The sequence below is a fragment of the Rattus norvegicus genome, chromosome 20 (genome assembly GCF_036323735.1).
Source record: "Rattus norvegicus strain BN/NHsdMcwi chromosome 20, GRCr8, whole genome shotgun sequence".
Lineage (NCBI taxonomy): Eukaryota > Metazoa > Chordata > Mammalia > Rodentia > Muridae > Rattus > Rattus norvegicus.
In genome coordinates, this window is record NC_086038.1 from 39,716,921 (window position 1) to 39,737,199 (window position 20,279).

Here is a 20,279-nt window from a genome sequence, read left to right on the forward strand (position 1 = left end):
TATATATATATATATATATATATATATATATATATATATGTATATATATATATATGTATGTATATATATATATATATATGTATGTATGTATGTATGTTTCATTACAGGAGGTAAAAGCTACTCTTGAACTTCATTGGAATGAATACAATTTCTTTCTAGCACATTCTCATTCCTGAGACCTTTCAATTTCTTCTATGTGCTCCCAGCATTTCTTGGTATATTTACCCATCCTCATTCTATTTTTATAAAAGAGCATCAGTGCATACATTTGTGAATCCTAAAGCTTTAAAACATATATCCGGGGAATCCTTACATTCTAGTACCTACAAAAAACTACTTTTTTTTTCTGCATTTGATAACCATAGATTCCCTCTGCATAGGCACAAGGTGGTTTATTTACATAGCACTTCCTAGAAGAGTATGAACCTTGCTTTAATGCAGTGCCCCATGTAGTAGTGAATAACAATTATGTGTTATTTCACTGATGAATTTGATAATTGATGGGCATATGCATTTGGGATTTTTTTAATTGATTCAAAACTTTAAATGGTTTCTAATGCAACTTCATCTTTTTAAAGGACACTTCAAGCTTCTAAAATTGGCTTTAGAATAGTGTTTATTCTTAAGAGATATTTTTGAACAGATGATCATTCATTTTGGTCATCCAGAGGGTCTTCTAAAAGTGGCTGTTGCTAGTGAGAGAGGAGAACTACCCATGGGAAGTGCTAAAGGAGTTTATCATATATAGTAAGAGAGATTCTGTCTTTCATATTATCCCATGTTTAGAGCAGTTCAAAGAATTAAGGAAATTATGCAATATATGTTTATCCTTTAACCTCTAAAGCAGTGATTCTCAACTTGGGGGTCAAGACACTTTTGGCAAACCTCTATCTCTCAAAATATTTATATTATAATTCATAACAGTAGCAGAATTACAGTTATAAAGTAGCAACAAAAATAATTTTATGCTTGGGGGAGGTCACCATAACACGAGGAACCAAATATTAAAAACTCACAACATTAGGAAGGTAGAGAACCACTGTTCTAAAGATAAGAAAACTGTATAACCCTGAAAAACTCCCCAACGCCACATCATAGATAGCTGCCAACACAGGAAATTCATACATACCTGGCCAAGGACAAAACTAAGATATATTCTGTAAGCCCCATGAACAATGTAGTTGCTAAAGATTGCTTTCAGGCTTGAAAAATCCTGACTGTTGTTTTATGTTTATATTGCTTACTCAAGAAAAATTGTTATTTTATTTTCTAATTCATTACTTTTCCTCATCTCCAATGGATTACCACTAAGCTAAGGAACACAATACGGTATCTCTGGTAAGAAAAGAATGTTTTAAGAAATAATCCTGAGGCATAAACAAGTCAAATGTGGCTTTATTTTTAGACTTACAGATAAAACAAAACAGAGCCAATAAGGAATTATTTAATTCACAATCAGAAACACCATGGATTTCTCAGGGAGAACCTCTCCCTTCCATAATTAAATCAACCTGTAAATTTACCAAACAAACACATGAATGGTCAACTTTCAAACCGGTTAACACTGCCTCACTGTGTTAGCATCTTTTAAGAAAATACAAAGTTCTGTGTATTTTTCTAATTAGCATTTTGTAGGAGACTTAAGGTTACATGAACGAGCGTTCCAAAGTATGAACAGGATCACCTGTAGCAAAGAGACTAGGTGTTAGGTGATCTGCTGTTAGAGTTCAAGAAGAAAACAAAACAAAACAAAACCAAGCCAAGGCCATGTCTGCTCTGGAGAAGAAGGTGGGTCATGTGGGCAGTGCTAGGGACAGAAGGAAGGAGATCAAGGCTCAATGACAACACTTTAGTTTAGCTAAAATAGCACTTCTGTTTTTACTTTTTTTTTCAATATTACACGCTTACCACAATGTAATTTCAAAACTTCACATATTTTAATTAAATATCAACACTACCAATACATAGTCAAATATAACTGCTGAGCTTAGGACATGACTTAGACAGTAAAGTGGGGGACCTGACTTTGGATCCCTAACATACACGAAAGGCCCCAGCACTACCAGTCAAACATAACTGCTGAGCTTAGGAGATGAAACAGGCAGTAAAGCGCTGATCACACAAGCGGGAGGACCTGAATCTGGATCTCTCACACCTGCAGAAGGTCCCAGTGCAGGGCTGCATCCCTGTGAATGGCCTCGCTGAGCCAGTGAGCTCCAATACAGAGATCCTACATCAAAACACGTGGGAGAGAATCATTAAGGAACGTACCTGAAGCTGACCCCTGACCCTTATGCACACATGTAGATGGGTACCTGTACACATACACACACATAGCTATGCAAACCTAATGTGTATGTGTATGTAGACACACACATATTTATATACACATCACATGCACATAAGCACAAGAAAGATATTAAACAAAACTGCTGGCCTGGGAAAAGACAAGACATACCATAAATCTGTGCTGAATGGGAAGCTATGCTTTAACACCGCCTTGCTCTATTATTTCAATGAGCACATTGTCAAAGTAAGTCTAGAAATAACCACTTTAGATACAGACATATTACATCCAATGATGCATACTGCATTTCACTTTACATAAAAAGGTCGCTGAAAAACATTTGGTGGTATGTCATATGGTCTACCCACGTAGCCAAACTGGTTTTCCTAAATTACATTTCTGTATTCATACCACCCACCAAATTCCACAGAGAAGGCAGAGGAACAAGTCTCACTGTCAAGTCACAACGCTTCTCCATGGCGTTCCCCAGGTTCTCTGCAGAGAACACAGAAAGGAAAATCACTACTAATATGGAAGTCTTGACACTGAGTCACACAAAACTGCTCTTGGGTGTTTCTGACACCTGGAGGTAAATGGTGATTCTACAGGGGGAAACCCAACAAAAAACTGAACAAAAATGGAGGCATATATCATCAAATATAACTGATGATCTGCCTGAAGGAAGACTGAAAAGATGATTAAAATAAGTGAATCTTCTCACCTGACAACTAAGGTCAGAGCCTCAATAGGCCTATATTCACGCAAGCTGTTGGTGAAAATTTTAGCGCTTATGGTTACGGATACCCCGCAAGGACATGTTTTAAATGTACTAACCTTCACGTATAATAAATCTCATAAATGGAGCTGAAAGCATGCAAGGTCATAATTTGGGTTTGGATGAATTTTTAAGAAACAATTCTTAATTTTAAATAACTGCTACTCAATACTATTTATACATCTACGTTTTTATGGAGCTATACGTGCATAACCATGTATGTTTATGTATATACAAAGATACATTCATTGTTTGCAAGTGTAAAAATATATTGCTTGATGCCATGCACAGAATTACTTTGGGCAATCTTCCTTTTCCAAAGCAATGCAGTTCAGCCACCTAGTGGTAAAGCACAAAGCAACATTTTTCTTTTTTACTGTGTGGTGGTCCAGCTGGTTTAAATCTGCTATTTCTTTCCTATGGTGAACTCACAGAACACAACAGCAGCAACGAAAATCCTGATGGATTTTCTTTATAAAAAAATCATGTTTAAATACGAACGTAGCCAAGCATTCAGTTCAGACTAATTTTCCATTATACTTTAGTGAGCTGTGTGTTTATAAAGCAACTCACCAAAATTCCAATTCCTTGACAAGGAACTAGATAGATTTGGCACCAAACTTGCCACAACAAGCTCTAAGTTACAAGGAATACTGCCTACAGGGCATGGGACTAGACGTACAAAAGCCAGGGAACGGAAAGGTGCCATGGAGAGCTGGGAAACCCAGAGAGGCTGGGAAACACACCAGTAACTATCAAGAGTAGCAATCTTAGCCCTTCTTGCCTGTCAGGCTAAGAACTCTCATGCCTATCGCTATGGTGTTATTTTCAAGTTCATTAGGTCCACATGAGCCCTCTCTGGACTTCGCACATACAAATGAGCACCTAAAGACCAATGGACATTTCCAACTCTGCACACATTCAAACATATAACTGTCATCTCTGAAAGTTCTACTCACTTTTCTCATTCTCTACATTAGCAATCTTCAAATGATCCAACTGCGAATCTCAATGCCACTCCCTCAGTCTCCCACTCCAATCAGAACACTCGACACGGTATCGTCTACCTTCCTGATTCTATTCTGGAAAGGCCTAACTAACTTCTTTTGACTCTCCATGACTCCTGAGTGTAGCTATGGAGTATCTTTCATCGGGTTAACTGCAATAGTGTTCTGACTGCCAGCTCCCTGCATCTACTGAGTTTCAAACAGTAAATTTGGAAAAAAGGCTCGGGAACAGAGGTGAGCGATTCTAGGAAGAGGCTACATGAGAAGAAAGCAAGGAAAGACGTTGTTAAAGAAGTTAAGCCAAGATGGGAAGGAGAACTGCAGATGTATGACGTTCAGGGATACCAGAGCAAGAGGAAGCTCAAGGCTAGCAGTGAGCAGAGAAGAGAGGGATAGGCGACAAGATTCATGAAGTTAGGTGTTTACAAAAATGACAGCATGACCAAAGGAAATGGAGAAGCTCGGGGCAATCTGTGCAGAATGGCTGTGAAGGGCGGGAGGCCAGGGGAAGAGAGGGAATCTTGGGACTGTAGGCATTCAAAGGTCAAATAAAGATCTGGTAAAGAACAGATGGCGCCTGAGTCTTGGGAGGGCTTCACGGGGATGAACCTAGTACACAGGCACCAGACTAGCTGATGTTTCTTTGAATTCTGAAACAAAAGGCAAAGAGATGCATGTCAGGAAGTTAAGAGGACAGTGTACAAGTGCTGGAGGTTAAATGGTGAAGGAAACAGAACACTTGGGATCTGGGGAGAGAGCTCAGCTGGCAGAGGGTTGCCAGGAAAGCATGAGGACCAGAGTTTGAACCTAGAGAGAATAAGCCAAGCATGCGGGTGCACACCAACAATCCCAGTGCCGGGAAACAGAGACAAGTAGATCCTTGGAGTTGCTTGTCTCGAAAATCAAGGCGAATGACTCTTGAGTAATGAGGCCTGCCATTGATTGACCTCTAGCCTCCAAACCTGTACACACACGAACATGCATCACACACACACACACCCCACTAAACCAACCAACCAACCACCACCACCACGGAAACACCCAAACTAATATATTACTATGTCCATCTTCAAAATATTAATTAAAATACTTGTCAAGGGTGCTGAGGAGATGGCTCAGTGGATAGACTGTTTCCTCTGCAGGCCTGGGTACCCAAGTTCCAAACCCCAGCATCCACATAAAAATACCAACGATGATGTTGCTGCACATGAAGCTAACTCCAACACAGGGAGTGGAAAAGGGTGGATCAGCTGGTCAGCCAGCCTAGCAGAAATGGCAAGCTTCCAGCTCAGCGAGAGACCCTTTCTCAGGGCATTAAGGCAGAGGAAGATCTCTAGCAGCTTGCTGTGGTCTCCAATCCAACATGCATACACACAGGTCTTCATGTGCACACACCTCCCCATTTACACAAAGATCTTAATTGTTATTAGATAGAGAAAACACAAGCAGCTCCTATAACTCTCAACTCTCTACATTCACCGCCAATTCTGAAGCTTCCATTAGCTTACATGCATTTCTGTTGTCAGTGGCAAAGTAAAATAAAAAGGAAGACAGTCTGTCCTCATCTCAAAAATTTCCATGTCTCTCCTTTGGAAGGAGAAGTGTACCAGACTCAAGCAGGTCACTGTAATCCTGCACCTTAGTCAAGGGAAGTGCCTTAGCAAAATAAAATTGCTGTTTTTAATAAAGTTGGCACCAACTACTCTCCTAATAACACGTCTTCATAAAGGGTTACAAGCCAAAATAAGCACTGTGGTGTTCCAGAAACAAAAGAATTTTTGATGATACAAAGCTGTTAGTTCAGAAACCTCTTAACGATTGAGAAAAGAGTCGCAGCTCTTCACTCACTGTGGAGAACTCTTTGGTCGCTGCTTGATTTTATACTTAAAGTATATTTGTTGTGGGAATGTAAGTCGGTATTTGATATGGATGAGTTAAAATCGATGTCTTACCTATAACTGGAAAGTAAGAACATAAAGTACATTTCAATCATACGTCTGTAGACCTAACTCTAAAGTCAGTGGCACATAATTGCATTTTTACACATTACATGATCTTACTTTTCTCAACAGAATTCTAAAAGTGTACAACAGATAGCAGATAGATTACTATACTGAGTAACCTTATGCTAATGAACTTAAACAAGGAATGGTATGTAAGTGCTCAAAACATCTGAATAAATAATGAAATAAATGGAATAAAATTTTTGTCTATGAGTATTTTTAGCCAAATGATCACCTAATGCAGTGTTTTTCAACCTTCTTAATGCTGTGACCCTTTAATATAGTTCCTCATGTCATAGTGACCCCACCCATAAAATTCTCCTTGCTACTTTATAACTGCAATTTTGATATTGTTTTGAATAATAATGTGAATATCTGTGTTTTCTGATAATCTTAGCCAACCTATATGAAAAGGTCACTTGACCCCCAAATGGGTCATGACGTACAAAGTTAAGAACTTCGACTTAGGATGTGTCAATCAAAACCAGTGTAAAAAAAAAAAAGATTTACTTCCTTTGTAATTTATTTTGAAAAGAAAGTATCTAAGAAAAACATAGATTGTATTCACATCCCTATGTGATTCGTGAAGAATGTCATGCTCATGAGAAAGTCAGAGCCTTTGAAGATGAGGCACAAGTCAAGAAATGGGCCATACAGGCAATGTTGCGGAAACCGAAGCTGGGATGCCCATCTTTGCCTGAGGCAAAAGGAGGCTGATCAGGTTGAAAATACTGTAATTAGGAACTGTAAATTTTAATCCCTGAGTGAATTCAGAAACTTATATGAACATGGAGATATTAAGATTTCAACCTACAAAGTAACACTTTCAAACACTATAATGTCTTCAAATGCCATCATATTATTCTCTTATTCATTAAGCCATAAAACTACATAGCATGACATAGTTCTGATTATAAATCTAAAGACACACCTAAATCAAGTTAGGTAATGTTCAAAATGAATATTGTAAATATTACACAGAAATTCAAGTATTATTCCCAAGCAAACACTTGACAATCACTAGGTATACAATACACCGAGTCTCTCCAGATTTACAACAGATACCATGTTAAAGATACAATGTCAGACAGTAACAAGAGCAAACAATGTAAAATCAGAACACCCTTACCCGATACTGTTCTACTAATGCTTCAGTCTGTGAAGACAAGGTAAGGACCTAAGAGCAACTCCTTTCCTTTTAGCCTCATCTTCCAGCCTTTTCCAGTGCATGTCTCTTCTAAGATACCATCCTCTTAACTCAGGGATTCCCTCTGTACGTTCTCCATATTGTAGCCAGAAGATTTAAAAACAAAAAAACAACAAACAAACAAACCCCCCCCAAACAACCAAAACTCATCTAATCAGGTCACTCTTGTGAAAAACTCACTTACATTCAGCCAGATAGTATTTTTAAAAAGAGTAGTCTCTCTACCAGGCCTAACAAAACTGTCCCTTGTAGCTTGTACTGTCTGGGCTTAAATGCACAAGGCCCACAAGCCTTTTTTCAAGTCCTTCAAAACAGCTTAGACAATCACTGAGGAGAGCCATCAGAGGGAATAAAGGAATAATATTATAATTCCTTCGGCTGTAGCTGGGAGTAGAACAGGAAGGGACACTGAACACAACGTAAAAGCCAGGAGTTTAAATAAATTCTGAGTCTCTGTGCAAGTCAAACACCATCTAAGTTTTTCTTCTTTATAAAAAAAGGCCTCTGTTTGACCCTTCGCGAGGCTCTTTCACGGATAACTTTACTTGTAGACGTCACACCCACAGCTCTTCCTCAGTCTCCACTCTGATTTGGCAAATCAAGAGTTTCAACTTGTTCCTTTTCGACTCTGTTTCCGCACCAGGCATTTAGACTCTTGTGGAAAATAACCCATTCTCCAAAGCCTAGAGTCCCATGACAGCTGTCCTTTGGTTCACCTTCGTTAAAACCAGCAGTGATACGCTCGCCTCTCTGTTTTGGAAAGCTCCATCCCGGACTCCACTTATTTACCCTATTAAAGCAGCCTGGACTAGTTCAAGTTAGGTTAGCACTGGCATGGAAATAATTTAGAAGACTCTAATCCTAAAAAGGCAGGGTCAACCCAATGTCTATTCGAACTTCCTGTCGCACACAGTGGGAAGAGGCACAAGGTTAGTGCATTAACATAGCTGGAAAACTGCAGTGATGAAAACATTCTTATGCTATTAATTATAGAAAAGCTCTTCATTTAAATTTAAAATTCTGTTGAGTTTGCTAATAATATCATCTCTACCTTCAAATTGTGAACCAAATGTATAATTAACCTAAATATCCTGCCAGGTAAAACACACTTCTGAGAGCCTTCTTTACTTACTGTCCACAGTGTTTGTCTATGGGTTACACACCTGCCCTAAAGCCAGAAAAAAATCTGAGAAACGTGGAAAGTGAGTTAAGAACCCAAAGGTCAAGTCAAGTCCGGGAAGTGTGGTCGCTGCCCAGCCCTGAGTTCAGTGTCTTCAGCAGCAGAGACTGTGGACTGGCCACCTAAGTGGAAGCTGTAACCTCAACACAAATGGCTGTGGGCATAGACCATACTGCACTTGATACAATCCTTACATGATAAAGACTGGTATATGACAAAGAATAAGAACTCCTCCCGGTCCCGTCTCAGCTCACCCACATGCCCTCTTGAAAGGAAGAGTTAATAGAAGAAATGTTCCCTTGTATCTTATAGTTTCCTGCTATGACTTAACATATTCCTTAAAGTTTAGTATGATAGCTTGTGACTGTCCGGAAATGGTAACGTGACAATCTCTTCCTTAAGAGATAAGTAGGAATGGAGAAAGTTCTGCATTTTGAAAGTCGTCATTTCTTTTTCACCAACAATTTAATGTTAGTAATTTTATTTCTAGGATTTCACAGTGATGCTGAAAAGCCAACCATACTATCATAATTCACCTTTCCAAGCAAATGCATTCGGCAGCATTAGTAGTCACCAGTTATTTGTCCTCTATAATATAACATTTTGCAGAGGGTGAAATTTCACATAGTAAGAGGGATCATTTTTTATATATTATAGTATTTATAATCTAGCAAAATGTTTAAAGCTTATATACTATATAATTTCCCTATTGTATTAAACTTAAAAGGCACTGTATGGCTTCCTTGTCAATCAAATCTCAGCATATTTACTGACCCCACAAATATCTCAGCAGCACATCCTGGGTGAGTTCTTCTCTTCTGCATCTCTCTACTGACAATGAACATACTTAAAAACAAATGCAGTAATGGTAACAAAAAAGTGGCACACCGTACAGTCCACACCACTGTGAGGATTCAGGCCCCTATCATACATATCTTTGACTGAGGCAAGGAGAAAGAGCTGTATGTAAGTCATCAAAAGACAATGACACTGGATCACCATTCCTGGTAATGCAGTCTTAAACATAGTTGCTCCAAGGTCTGGCTGTAGACTATAACCTAGTTACTACTAACAACCTAGTTACTACTAACAACCTAGTTACTACTAACAACCTAGTTACTACTAACAAACAACCTAGTTACTACCAATAACCTAGTTACGACTTTATTGGAAGCCAAAGTTAATATAAATACATACAAATATTTGAGTTCTAAACTTGGAGTCTTATTTAGGCAATACAGAAAACCAGAACAAACAAGCTTAATAAACAAATAAATATATTTAGCAGCTTGGTATATATGAAGAAAACTGATGTCCTCCTTAAAGTTCACATGCTAATAGTACAAGAATATACTTGTTTATGCGTTTTCTATCATGACAAGAATTGCTGTTACATAAGGCCAAGTATTTAAAGGAAAATGGCTGACTGAACTAATACACAAGCATTACGTATTACTGACATAACACAAACGGCCATATGCACCTGGCAATGAGTGTAAAAAGTCATGATAAAAACCATCTCTTGATGATGATGATAAAAAGGTTCTAATCTCTGCTTACAAATTTTGATCAAATTGTCAAAAGCCTTGAGACATTCCATGCAGACTTCCCCTTTTACAAGAGGTCACCTAATAATGATAGGTTATAAGCTGTTAGAGAAAAAATGTCAACTGGCACTACTGGAGCTGCTGCAATTAATAACATTTAGGATTCATCTTTTTATATGATTGTAATAAAACACATTTCTATAGTGGACTTTATTGAATAACTGATCTCTTAAGCTTATCCATTAAGTGATCAGTTGTCTTAATATTATATACCAAACACCAAAATATGCAGCACATCCAGATGCTGAATTACCAGAAAGAAAAACTGATGATGCTCAACTCAAGTTCTTTCAAGTCCATGATGGTGTGAAGGCAAAGGCATCGAGTACAAAACGCAACTTGAATTCTTCTCTTTACCTAGGCTTGGGACATATGAGATGGGACTGTCAGTGTACAGTCAGAATATCAAAAGGAGAAACTACTATGTATTACAAGGTGATGCTATGCTCTCTGGGAGGCTAAGAATACTAAATATATTTGGGCGCTGAAAGATGGCTCAGTGGGTAAAAGATTTCCCAGGAAAGCCTGATAGTCTGGATGTAATGCTCCAAATCCACATAAAAATGCAGAATACACTGGTGCACGTTGGTTATCCAGGTACCCCAGGACTGCCGCTCAGAAAGCTTGCAGACCAGCTAGAATCTACCTAAAAACAAGGTGGAAGGAACCAACTTAGGAAGGTAGTCTTCTTACTTCCACCCATGAGGCATGCCACATGTATGCATGTACACACATCATCGTCATCCATGATCATCATGATCATGATCATGACCATCATCATCACAACAACAATACTATTGTAGAATATACTTGAGGTTTATGATATTTTCAACTTATGCTAAGTTTATTGGTTGAGTTGTAGTCCTTTGGTAAGTTGAAAAGAATCTATGTATTCAATAGATTATTTTCGACTTTCTTAAAAAGGAAGAAAAGTCTATCATCTTTGTTAACATGGTCAAACCTGGAGGACACCATGTTGAATAACATAAACCACACAAAGACAGAGATTGCATAATGTCATTTAGGGATGGAACTTAAGGATTCAGAAACAGAGCACAATGGAAGCTCGTAGTGCCTGGGAGGCAGGGAATGGAGAGAGTGTAGACCAAAGGGAACAGAGCTGTAAATATGCAGGATAAGAAGGTTCCAGAGATTTAATGACCATGGCTATCAGCACTTTATATGTTTGGCCCATGACATCTGTAGATTCAGCTGTGAGTCAAAACATTTCAGGAAACTGTGTCTGCAGTAGATACTATAAACTGTGTTTTTCTGTCTCGTTATTCTTTAAATGAGATTTATAGCAATTATCACATAACATTTACATAGTAGGCATTTTAAGAAGTATAGAGATGACTAAACAACATATATGAGAAAGAGATCTGGCTCCGTGGTAGAATGTGTGTTTGGGATACATGAGACCCTGGCTTTGAAATCTAGAAACAGCCTCCACCCCTATGCATGGATATATATATATATACCCTAGAAGGGCACTCACACATCATATACAAATCTTATGAAAGAGATCCGAGCATCTGTAGATTCTTGTGTGGGGGAAGTGGCTACTAAGTAGATATTTCAAAATATACTGAGATTCTAAGCTATACTAACAAAGTCGACTTGAAGTGTTCTCACCACATTCACAGATAACATTAACTATATGATATATACATGTTTTACATCTCAATAGTGCTGGAATTTTTTAAAAGAGAGTTATTAGTGAAAGTATGACCAGGTATAGGTATACTGATCTACTGGTTAAATGCCCTAATGCATTTCAATAGTAGTTTTGTTCATTTGAAGTAAAGTATAAGAAAGTCAAGAATCTGTCAGGCATGGTGGCATATGCTGTTAAATCCAGCACTTGGTAGGCAGAGTCCAGTGAATCTCTGAGTTTGAGACTAGTCTACAGAGTGAGTTCCAGGACTGCTGAGGCTACCTAGAGAAATCCCGTCTCAAAAACCAAACTAAAACAATCAACCTATCCCCCAAAAGAGGCAAAATCCTATCTGAGTATAGCTTGTAAACAGTCCCTCGGAAAGAGAAGTTACATTATCCACTAACAGATGGGATGGCCCGTTACCTAAGATTTTAAGGGGAGAAGCACTCAAAGCCACAGCTTCCCTGGCTGGTACACAAACAGCACTAACTGCTCGTCCTTGCTTCTCCAGATTTGCATTTTAATGTCTATCTTTCATTAAAAATGACTCTGAATGTCATTCATCTTAGTTAAAAGACTAATATTCTAAACCATCCACTATAGACTCACTTCACAACTAATAATATCTCCTGCCTCTGAACGTCATGCACTCCCCACAGACAAGGAGCTGTGAGCCCAGAAGGATCAAATGCTGCTGGGAATCTTGGGAATCGTACCTTAACTGCACCAGGACACGGAACGCCTCAATGCCCCAAGCAAATGAGATTAAGGATGGATGGAAAAAAAGGGGGGGGGGGGATGAAGTACAGCCACGACTAAAAGGTTATTTGTTAATCTTTATTGGTAGTGAGGTTTCTGAGACATTTACAGAAATCCCATTCCTATCAAAGACTTGAGCTTCATGCTTTGTGTGGACATGTGTGTGTGTGTGTACATGTGCATATGGAAGCCAGAGGTCCATGTTGGCTGTTTTCCTCAATCACCTTCCACCTTAGTTCTCTGAGATAGCACCTCTCACTGAACCTGCAGCCATTTTGCTAGCCTTTGCTATGCTGGCTAATCTGGCTGGCCAGCAAGCCCCAGGGATCCTCATTCCTCCTGAGCACCAGGAAAACAGACCACTTCAGGCTTTTTAAGTGAGTGCTGGAAGTTAGACTTCCTCAGGCCTTGTCTGAGCTATCTCTCTGGCCACTGAGTTCCTTCCTTTCCTTGTCTTTATTTCTTTTCTGGACTCTGTTTTAGCTCCCAACTTCCACCAACCCTCTTACATCTAAGTCCCCATCATTATTAGCTGATCATGAACTGCCACCTAACAGGAATCTGAGGGGCAGTCTTATTACTTATTTGTGAAAACAGCTCTCCAAGCAGCTGTTGCCACTTATAATCCCACTATTTTAAGGTCTGACATCGTTGAACAGACTCTAATACAAAATAGCACTGTGCAAAAGACGCCACCTTTGAATGCCCACAACTGTGAGAGAAACTGCCTACACCCAGTAAATACTGAAATCTGGTTTAAAGCTCTTAGTTCTTCTCTGGGAACACTGTGCCAGCATCACTCCTGAGCTGGGACTTTGTGGAGAAGAGTGCTCCAATAATGGCCAATCTTCCTTGAGTCACACTCAGCAGAGTGTATGTGTGATGACGAAACACCATATCATGATCTGGAAGGTGGGGTCACACAGGCAATGTCTGTGCAGTGCCCAAAGAGGTTGTGTTGGGTGTGACCTCTGGGAGATTACTGCCTATAGCTGGAGGTACCCTGGAGCTGTCTCAGGAGTGGAACGCAGCAGAAAGGCAAAGAACGAACAACTGGCAAACATTCGAGAAAACTGATCCTACCATTTATTCATATTTCACATCTCAAAGTATCTTATCAGTAAAATTTAGGGAAGACATGATTAGGCTATACCCTGTTCACTATATCTCTGTTTTCTTGGTATCAAAAGTGCTGTGTTATTTCGACTTTCAAGGGACTAGAGATAATTGATAGGATTTCTAGAAGGTTCATTAGGGTAAAGTCACTATTGTCTCTGTGGCAGATTTTTATTTTCTTAGCTCTTTTATCTAAGTAGGGATTACCTTTCAAATGTGAACTACAGCAAGCAGGTGTTTATGGATTTACCAGTGAGGAAATCAGAAGCAAGAAGACCAGGTAACTCTGAGTGAATTAACGGACCAGAGGCTGCAGGAAAGGTTTTCAGCTGAAGCAGTGGTTCTCAACCCTCCCTGATGCTGTGATCCTTTAGTACAGTTCCTCAAGTTGTGGTGACCCCCAACCATAACATTATTTTCATTGCTAGTACCGTTCATAAGTGCAATTTTGTTACTGTTAGGAATTGCAATGTAAATATCTGATGTGCAGAAGTGGGTTGAGACTCACAGGTTGAGAACGTCTGACCTTCAGGAGCCGAGGTGCGTTACCCAGGCAACAAAGTTGTTTGTCTCTTGGCCTCAGCATTAAGGAAGTCTCTGAGATTACTTTGCAATGGGGAGAGTGTCCAGGCAGGATTTCTTGGTGGTTGTGTTGCCATGCAACGCCTATAGGTCTCAGGGACCAACAGATGTGTTGTGACCTATGGGCAGTCCTGCATTTTGTTCCCTGTAGTCCATGACTAAAGAATTGTTCTGAAGCATAACAAACACAGGACGCAGAGAGACAAATGGTGCCGCTGTATGACAGACATTGTGTGAGGAGAGTCTGGGTGGCTGTGAAGCCAGGGGGCAGCCTGAGGACTTGAGGTGAAGGGCCAGGAAGCTCTGTATTTTTAACTCAATCAAGCCACCATGGAAAGAAACTGATGTCACTTAGTGGCAGGTACAAAACCATGAGGGGCTTACCACAAATAATGCGGTGATTTAAGTGTAACAGAAAATAAAATAAAACATAAAGTCTTTGTTCAAAGTTCTAAAATGAGGCTTGCTCAGTGTCTTTTGACCTGACCTGAAGTTCCGGGAGGTTTTCGTAAACACCTGTTTTTATACATGAGCGTCTCTTTCCAAGCCCTCAGCAGCTATCTAACCACAAAACCATATTAGACTGTTTACACAAACAGATCATTCCCAGTGTTGACTCTGTCACAGCACCAACAAATGTCCCTTCACATTTTTTTAAAAAAGAGGAATGTGGCATGGCCCAGTGGCAGTGAAAACTGTGGATCCTCGAGGGCCCTAACTGAACTTCTGAGTGCATTTACCATTTCCACTGGGGAAAAGATGACGAAAGAGAGGAGTGGAACACCAGCATCCTGTTGAGAGAGGGACTGAAGCACAGGCTGAGTCACTGGCCCTTCCCTTCATCGGGTTCTGTCACCAGCACTGTTCCCTTCAGACACTAAACCCATACAAGACAGGCAAGCTAGTCTCTCCACCTAGTGAACGAAAATACCCACTCCACTTGACCTCTCCATTTCCTCCACAGCTTACAGTCTATAGAGAATCATAATGTTTGGAATCAAAGTGCTATAGACCTTAAAAGAAAGCTCTGAACATCAAGAGAATGACCTAAAGAAGCATCACTGAGGGGCAAAAACCATGTAAGCTCTCATCACTGAAGAGCAGTTCCCATTCCTAAGCACAGGGAAAAGGACCCAGAGACATGGCCTAAACCATGTACTCTACCTGTAAAATGCGAAAAACTACAACTACATCAAACTGTCGTTTTTAGCTCTAAGGTGGGTCAAGACCCAAACAGTCAATAACAAATAGTACGTTGTGTTTGTAAGGCTGTAAGTAAGCAGAAAAAGCACTTAAGGGAATATGTAGAATGGTCCAGTGTCCATGGAGGGGAATTTGATGCTGTCTGAGAAGATTGTGTACCTGTGTTTACATACTGAGCCATGAATCCAAATTTTAAGAGTCTTTTCCAAAGCTACCCAGACAAGAAAATTTGTATATACACAAAATTGATCACTGTAGAAGTATTTGTTTAACAAGAAAAATATAGATGACAAGAGATAATAAGCTAGACAATGGCAGAAAACACGTTGGTACATCCACACAGTGGAGTACTATGAAGCTGTAAAAAAGAGTCAAGATCATCACTGTGTGCATATGGGTTTCATGATAAACAATTACATAAAAAACAGATAAAATACAAGAAAGAGAAGATAAAGGAATGAATTGTTTACAAGAGGATAAGTTAGTTTTTAAAAGGGCCTAGAGAGACGGGGATAAAGTTTCTGCCTCTCGAGTATGAGGACCTGAATTTGGATTTCCCCACACCCTTATAAAAATCCAAGTGGGAGACACATGTCTAATTACAGCGTCTGTGTGTGAGTGGTGAGGCGAAAGGTTGGGCAGAGACAGGCAGGTAACTGAGGCTTGATCACCAGGGAGCTGCAGGCTCAGTGAAAGACCCTTTGCTCAAAACGCAAGATGGAGTAGCAGCAGAGGACACCGGGTGTGCACGCTGGCCTCTGCCTGCGCGCCTGGGTGATGAGAGACAGCAGGCGGTTAGTTGGGCCACTGGGTTTCCAGTGCCTTTAGCAATCTTTGCTTTACAGATGTGAGCTGGGAACTCAACACTGTGTGCGTGAGCTGAGCTCATTCTGGCTCCTGAAAGGGAAATCAGGGGGTTTTCTGTCTTTACCTTGGTCACCAGGAAATGGTGATGGTTGGCAGTGTCTAAGCCTTGGAATTCAGCGAACACAGGACTGCTGCCCTCATACCACATTCCACAAGAAATGGCAATTAATTGTAGGAAAGTTCGAAGCAAACGTAAAACAAGGCTACAGCAAAACAAACCCAACAGTGAACCGAGTGGTGCCACTGCTGGCTCCTCTTTACAGACTGTATCCCACGATAACCAAACAGTTGGCCCAGGCACGTTTTTCCTTCAGACAAATATTTTAGCTGAGGAAATAAAGGAGGAATGATAAAAGTTACCCATATACCAGCATTTTAAAACCTATAATGAAATAATGAGACCAGGGTAATCGTCTGTGTCTAATAACCCCAGAGACAAACAGCTACTGAGGGCCTCCTGACAGACACCACACCCTCTTTTTAAAGTAGCCGAGTGTCCCTCTAAGAGAAGTGTTTTGCTTGTATGTGAATGCATGTATCTGATTATCACTCAAAATTATATGAGATTTGTGTATTTATACATGTTTATAGTATACATGCATGTGAATCTCTACTGATATATATATACATATATATATATATATATATATATGAAAATATATGCTCATACACAAACACCTATGTCTCTGTAGGTATGTATTGTACCTAAGAGGTAAATAGGGGTTTTAATAAAAAAACAATTTGTGCTACACACCTTTAATTCCAGCACTCAGGAAGCAGAGGTAGGTGAATTTGAGACCAGCCTCATCTATAGAACAAGTTCCAGGACAGCAAGCCAGAGCTACACGAAAAGCCTGCCAACAACAACAACAACAACAACAACAACAACAAGAGGAAGAGGAAGAGGAAGAAGAAGAGAAGAAGAAGAAGAAGAAGAAGAAGAAGAAGAAGAAGAAGAAGAAGAAGAAGAAGAAGAAGAAGAAGAAGAAGAAGAAGAAGAGAAGGAGGAGGGGAGGGAAACGGAAAAAGACTGTTTTCTGCAGAAATCTACTAAGATATGAATAGATGAATTGGCACTATATATGTGATTTGTTTCAAATCTGGAGAGCTGGGGGTAGGTGAGAGCTGGGGGTAGGTGGAAGGGACACTGGGTGACTGTGACTTAAGACTAGGTGATGACTACCTACGTATTTACTGTAGCTATTCCCTGGTCATAAATAATTTCTCATTTTTCTATAATAAAATTTGAAGTATGAGCACAAATAACAAAATAGTAGAAAATTATTGAAGACACTATGGGACCACGCATTCCACCTCAGAGTCTATCATGGCAACTGCTGGGCTTTGGCACCTTAAAAAACTCCAAACACAAAGCAAACTGTGTCCTATCCCACAGTGCTGGAGCAGCAGGGAAAGGCTGAGGACCACTGCTGTAAACATCGCAAGGACAGGAAGGTGCATTATTCACACGGTGTTTACCCAGTGTCTAACATCTAAGAGGCATTCAAGAAATCTCGGGGGAATGAATGAATGAATGAATGACCCAGGGTACGGAATGGCAGCTACCTGCTACGTGTGCAAAGCCAGCAATTCATATTTGACATTGAAACCTTACTCACTTGAGAGGGCTGGGCCTTCAGGTTCATGCAGAATAAACTCCTTCATGAGACCACAGACCAGTCAGTCTGAACAGCTACAAGTAAACACCCAGAATAAAAATAGTTTTATACACACAATTAGGTGTGGGTGTGGCCAGCAAATACTCTGATTCTACAATCTGTTTTGGATAGGGCAGTGCTTCATAGCTTACAAAGCAAACGGTAGACAGAGCCTGTGTGCTGAAGTAAGCAATTATTTGCCAGAAGGGCTGAATACCCAGTCTGCCAGTAAGACCCCATGCTTTCCAAAGCTAGAGAACACAGACTGATACATGCACATGTATTTAACATATCCTCCAAAGAACAAGGAAGGCACACAACCCTTTTCTCTAGAGTATGGAATGAACTCTGATGATGGGGTGGTAGGGTATCTCAGGAAAAAAAAAAAAAGAATGGATTAGAATCCCCTAGTCCAAATGTTCTGTTGTGTTGATGAAAAGTCAGATGGGTGGAAATGCTAAGGAGGAAGTTCTGAAAATAGGAGGAGTGGTTATAGCTGGAGAAACTCTGCGGGGCCAGACTGCTGAGTCTACAGAGCTGAGACCTAGTTCCCTGATAGTCCACAGGAATGATACCCAACCATTCTCAAGTGTAGGCACAGCGTGGCTGCAACTATACACTGAATTACTAAAAGCATGTTTCTACAAAGCCTTCACCCTAGCTCGGAGCAGCAGCCAGGTTACCTCCTGCTTCAGAATGGTTTCCTAGGAGCCAGGTGTAAAAGAAGGCAGCTCTTCTCACCTTTTGTGGTTTCTCAGATGCAATGCAGTTTATATACTATAAAAACTATTTTTCCAAATATGATTTATAAAAAATAAAATATAGACTATCAGCTCTCTGGTTCTCCTTATAATCTAAACTGATATAAAAACTATGCTGTGGATTGAGAGGTGCTTGGGCTACAAGGAAGGATCAGGCTAGCTCAGGTTATACACTAAGACCTTGACAAGGAAGCATCAGGCTAGCTCAGGTTATACACTAAGACCTTGACAAGGAAGCATCAGGCTAGCTCAGGTTATATACTAAGACCTTGACAAGGGAGCATCAGGCTAGCTAAGGTTATACACTAAGATCTGGACAAGCCAAAGCGAAACTTCTAAAACAGTTGTATATTACATATATTTGAACATTACATAGAAAGTTACATGATAATAGTTTTAAAAGTCTTTATGTGTAAGTGTGTATTCTTGTGTGCATGTATGTGTGCCTCATGCACACGATGCCAGAAGAGGTCAGAAAAAGGGGTTAGATCCCTAGGAACTGGTTGTGAGCCAGTACTCACCAAGAATCAAACCCAGGTCTTCTGGAAGAGCAGCCAGAGCTCTTAACTGCTAAGCTATCTCTCTGGTATCATGGTAATGTAGACTGCTAAATAAAGCAATCAGCAAAACATTTAAAAGAAGGGAAAGGTAGAATGAATTATGTACTTATATTTCAACAAGGTTCTGTACAAGGTTTTGTTCAAACACACACAGGAAAAAAAACCTGTAACAAGGTCAGGAAGATGAAAAGGACAAACATTTGTGTCATTGATTCTAATTACCAATCAAATCCTAAGCCCTTATTACTCTAATTCTAGCTAGATACAAAAAATGATGTGTTTATACTGTGCTTGTCCAAGCACCGTCACCTGCACAGCTGATATGATTCAGATGCAGAATGATGATGTCATTCACAGGGATACAGAACTTGGTCTCTCAGCTCCTCACTACTGCACTTCTTAGGATCCTGAAAGACTGATAATCGTTCTCTAAGGCTTTGAAAGAGACAATCAACTACTTACACGGAAGAACACCATGCTTATCTCTTTGGGAGAAGAGCCTAATTGGGACACTTCAAGATCCCTGTAGGAAACTGCACCATTAGTCAACTGTATTTTTAAAAGGCAAAGCCTGAGGGTTTTTCTCCATTTGAAATGAATGTAGCAATCTTATATAAACAATAGGATTACAGCCTTTTCAACTATATGGTAAAATGAAAACTAGAGGAAAGTCTAAGGCCACTTGCTGACATTTGTGTAGCTGTGAGTACAGAATTTAAGCCCTTCAAGGATACTGAACAGCTAACTGCCACAAGTGAAAGATGTCTCATACTTGCTCTAAATTTCTAAAATATTTAATATGAATATATCTGGAATAGTTAATGCTATCTTTTTCATGCACTGGCTTCTAAGAGCTTTCCCTAAAATCCTGTTTTGTGCAAGAATATACCTACATCATACCTACATTTTCACCTTTTCCCCTTTAGCTTAAGTCTCCCAAGTTAGCCAGCATTTAGATAAGCTATTTTTATAGAATTTTCCCCTAATAACTGAAGGATTAACTTGATGATTTAAATCCATAGTCTCCCCAAAATAAGTCTCATATTT

At 39.8% G+C, this 20,279-nt stretch overlaps 1 protein-coding gene across 8 annotated transcripts in view; it reads right to left on the bottom strand.

Moving 5' to 3' along the window:
* The window catches only part of Nt5dc1 (5'-nucleotidase domain containing 1), a 102,941-nt gene that overhangs the window by 56,214 nt on the left and 26,448 nt on the right, over positions 1-20,279 (bottom strand). For 2 of the 8 annotated variants that reach the window (XM_039098604.2, XM_039098603.2), the window contains exons 7-8: positions 2,706-2,782; positions 1,380-2,230 (exon numbers count right to left, since the gene is read on the bottom strand). The exons of 3 other annotated variants lie outside the window; for them this stretch is intronic. In XM_039098604.2, coding sequence (XP_038954532.1) covers positions 2,150-2,230; positions 2,706-2,782 — 158 coding nt within the window. In that variant the 3' untranslated portion in view covers positions 1,380-2,149. Of the gene's footprint in view, positions 1-1,379; positions 2,231-2,705; positions 2,783-20,279 lie in introns of those variants that run through there. 3 more of the 8 variants (XM_039098602.2, XM_039098601.2, XM_039098605.2) reach the window with 2 other exon arrangements.